A 3,438-nucleotide genomic window follows, 5' to 3' on the forward strand; every position below is an offset into this window, starting at 1 on the left:
TCTTTTAGAGATTGTGTGAAACCTAAAGTCATTTGACAAATATTGGATCCTTTGTTTATTGACTCAGTTGAAGGTACCACTCTTGAGAGTTGGTTTCGGAAGGTCATGGCTGGTAGAGCAAGACTTTGGTAGGTGTGGAGACATAGGTGTAATGATATTTTTAACAGTGAAAATAAATAGTCTGATTATAATGTGGTTACTCTAACGCTTATAACCACTAATGACTTAATAATGCATGAAAAAAGAAGTGATCCTTTTAGCACTTTCAAGAGTCTGACTTTGTTGGGTACTTCCAACATGTAATAGTTTTAAAGTTAATTGTGATGCAAGTTAATTGTGATGCAAGTTTATTTTTTAATGTGTTGGCTGGGTTTGGGCGTGTCATTAGAGATTCAAATGGTTGTTGGTTTTAGGTTGTTCTGGTAGCTCTCACCCTTTGCTTATTGTTAGCTCTCTCCCTTGACTTATTGTTAGACGTGAGCTTTTTACTGTTTGGAGGATTTAACTTGGAATTGTGGCTTTTTACTGTTTGGAGGATTTAACTTGGAATTGTGGTTTGAGAGATATTGTGATATTCTTAACAAGATTCAAAAACTTTCGTCAAGACCTTAATTTGTACAATTTGAATGGATAATTCAAAAAGCCAACAGAATCGTAGATTGGCTGACGAGATATGGAACTAGAATCAACCCTGCGCCTTGTAATGATCTCCAACAATTCATCCTTATGATCTAGGATAGGTGTTTTGCTTTGTTTTTTTTCTTGCTTGTTTTGACACTGAAAAAAAAAAAAGTTAAATATTTGATGAAATTTTTATTTTTATTTTTGAATAATTTATTATTTTTAATTTTTTAAATTTTTGATATCAAAATTTACTTTTATTTTTCGATCAATTATTATTTTTATACATACGGTACTATTACTACTACTAATTTGGTTTCCAAAAAATTGGATCCGTCCCTGGGACTTACAGAATCCCCTATACAACAATATCATCGGATAAAATAGAACTGAGCGAAGGGAGGTGTGTTTGTTGCTTTTGGTGCTGGCTTAGATGCTTCTGGAGTTCCAAAGACATTCCAAAACCGCAGAGTCTCGTCCCCTGCTGCAGAGGCCACAGTACACCCATCAGGACTCTGAGTCATGTAAAGCACCCTTGACGTATGTCCAGTGAGTTCAGCCATCTTCACCATAGAAGGGTATTTCCAAATGATGAGCTGGTTCTGTGAGAAACCGTGCGAGCTAAGCAACTCACGCTCGTTCTTACTCCACAACAGAGCACACACCTGAGAGCCTGCGTTAACAGTATTCAAGCAAGCACCGGTGTGTGTGTTCCAGAACTTAATGCATTGATCAGCCCCACCTCCACCAGAGGCTAGCAGGTTTGCCTGGAATGGACACCAAGCCAGTGCCTTCACGGCAGCCCTGTGCTCGTCAAGCCTGTGAAGCCATCGCGTTGGTGAATTGGATGACGCCATGGACCTGTCCCATACATGAACCAGATTATCGTTGCCCCCACTTGCCAATTGTTGTCCCGAGGGAGACCACTTGAGACCACACAACTCCTGATGATGCCCCCTGTAGGTGTCAACAATATGAGACCTCACCCTAACATCATTGTTCACGATTTTACCATCCATGCCTCCTGTTGTGAGGATATGATTGTTCCAAGCTAGTGAACCCACTCTTGATTGGTGTACACCCCTCAGTGTTCTCAACTGCATTCACCATATAATAAACCCAAAAAAACCATTATCAGAATTGCCACAGGACTAAAAAGCAAAAATTTTCAGTTTGATTATGATACTTACCAGCCTACAAGCAGTAGAATCCCAAAGCTGTACATGGGAATTGTTCAAACCAATGGCTAAATGTCTTCCATCAGGAGCCCAGCTAACACTCGTTACAGGACCCTCATCATCATCAACTGTCACGAGTTCCAAAGTGGAACTATCGGAGGCATTCCAAAGATAAACTGTGCTTCCTAGAGCAATGCTGAGGACATTGCTGCTACCCCAGTCCAACAGATTCAAGTAGAAATCATCAAGTATATCAGGAGCATCCAATGTCCTCTCAGAACTCTAAGAATCATTTTCACAAACGGTTAGAACACAATTCAAAACATCACTCTTGAAAGAATGCATATGATATGAATCCAAAAATGTATAGTTACCTGAGGGATGTAACGCTTGGGCTTGGAGGATTTTGATTGAGGAGGCGGGGAGAGGAAATTCTTAGGGATTCGTTCAACAGGGGCAGGGGGCTTGTTCTTGAATTCCAAGATTCTTGTGCGGTTCATGTTGAAAGCCTCCGCCAGTTGCTTCTGGTAGGCTTGTCGTGCCGGCGAGGTTGCCACCGGGTTTTCTTTCTCTTTCTTTCCCTCCGTTAGCATGTAGTGCGCATAACTGAAATCCATGGCTGACCTGTTTGGGATGAACCTGTCCAACTGTTGAAGAATTCTTGCATTAGGAAAATAGAAAACCCTAAATTAAACAGGAAAACCCTATTTTTTATTCTAGTAAAATCAAGAAAATAGAATGCGAAATTGTAAAGCGAAAGAGCGATTACGTTTTCTTGAGAAGCTTTCCTGTGGATGAAACGGCGGTCTTGGAGAGGGCATCGAGATTTTGTCTTCATAGAAGAACTCCAAGTTCCGGCATCCATGGCCGGAAAGAAAAGAAGGAGATGATGATGACGATGATGACGATGATGACGATGATGAAAGAACGAAGACCCTAGAAAAGAAAAAGCAGAAAAAATAGTGATTATAAACTATAAAGAAACCAAGAACGAAAACAAACAGAGAGAGAAGAGAGAAAGAGTGAATAGTGCGGCGGATGAGCAGTTTAGAGAACGAGGCTGAGTGAGAGCTTGAAGATCACAGAGAGAGTGAGAACTGAGAGAGACGTTAAATCGAAGAAGAAGAAATATGAATATGATGGTTTGTTGCGTTGAGTCGTTTTATATGGAAGTAGCCGTTGGAGGCTTGCTTCTTCCGCTTCTTCCTTATTATTTTTTGGTTGTTGGAGTCTTGCTTAGCAAAGATACTATGGGCTTTGGCGGCCTAATTTTCCTATGCCTCTTGTAGGCCCATATTGTATAACCGAATTCGTCCAAAAAAAAAATCTTTTAGGGGAATTGCTAGTTCCTACTAACATCATCTACAATATTTTTACTTCTTTTGACTCCTGCATAAACCATCATGCCCTCCCAAAATTTTAATCTTATGTTAATTTATTTTAATTATAATGTCTATTTTTTTTTTTTAAAATAGATAGGTTGCTGTTAGGGGAATTTACTAACATCATCTACAATATTTTTACTTCTTTTGACTCCTGCATAAACCATCATGCCCTCCCAAAATTTTAATCTTATGAATCTTATGTTTAATTATAATGTCTATTTTTTTTTTTTAAAATAGATAGGTTGCTGAATAGA

The 3,438-nt window shown here is 39.2% G+C and overlaps 1 protein-coding gene across 1 annotated transcript; it reads right to left on the reverse strand.

Annotated features, from left to right (window-relative positions):
- Positions 866–2,931, reverse strand: LOC107616413 (cell division cycle 20.2, cofactor of APC complex). Its single transcript, XM_016318403.2, has 4 exons — positions 2,569–2,931; positions 2,174–2,446; positions 1,812–2,081; positions 866–1,718 (listed from the first exon to the last, which is right to left on the reverse strand). Exons 1-4 carry the CDS (start codon positions 2,662–2,664, stop codon positions 993–995), a joined length of 1,365 nt encoding a protein of 454 aa, XP_016173889.1. The 5' UTR covers positions 2,665–2,931; the 3' UTR covers positions 866–992.

This window comes from Arachis ipaensis, chromosome B01, assembly GCF_000816755.2.
Source record: "Arachis ipaensis cultivar K30076 chromosome B01, Araip1.1, whole genome shotgun sequence".
NCBI lineage: Eukaryota > Viridiplantae > Streptophyta > Magnoliopsida > Fabales > Fabaceae > Arachis > Arachis ipaensis.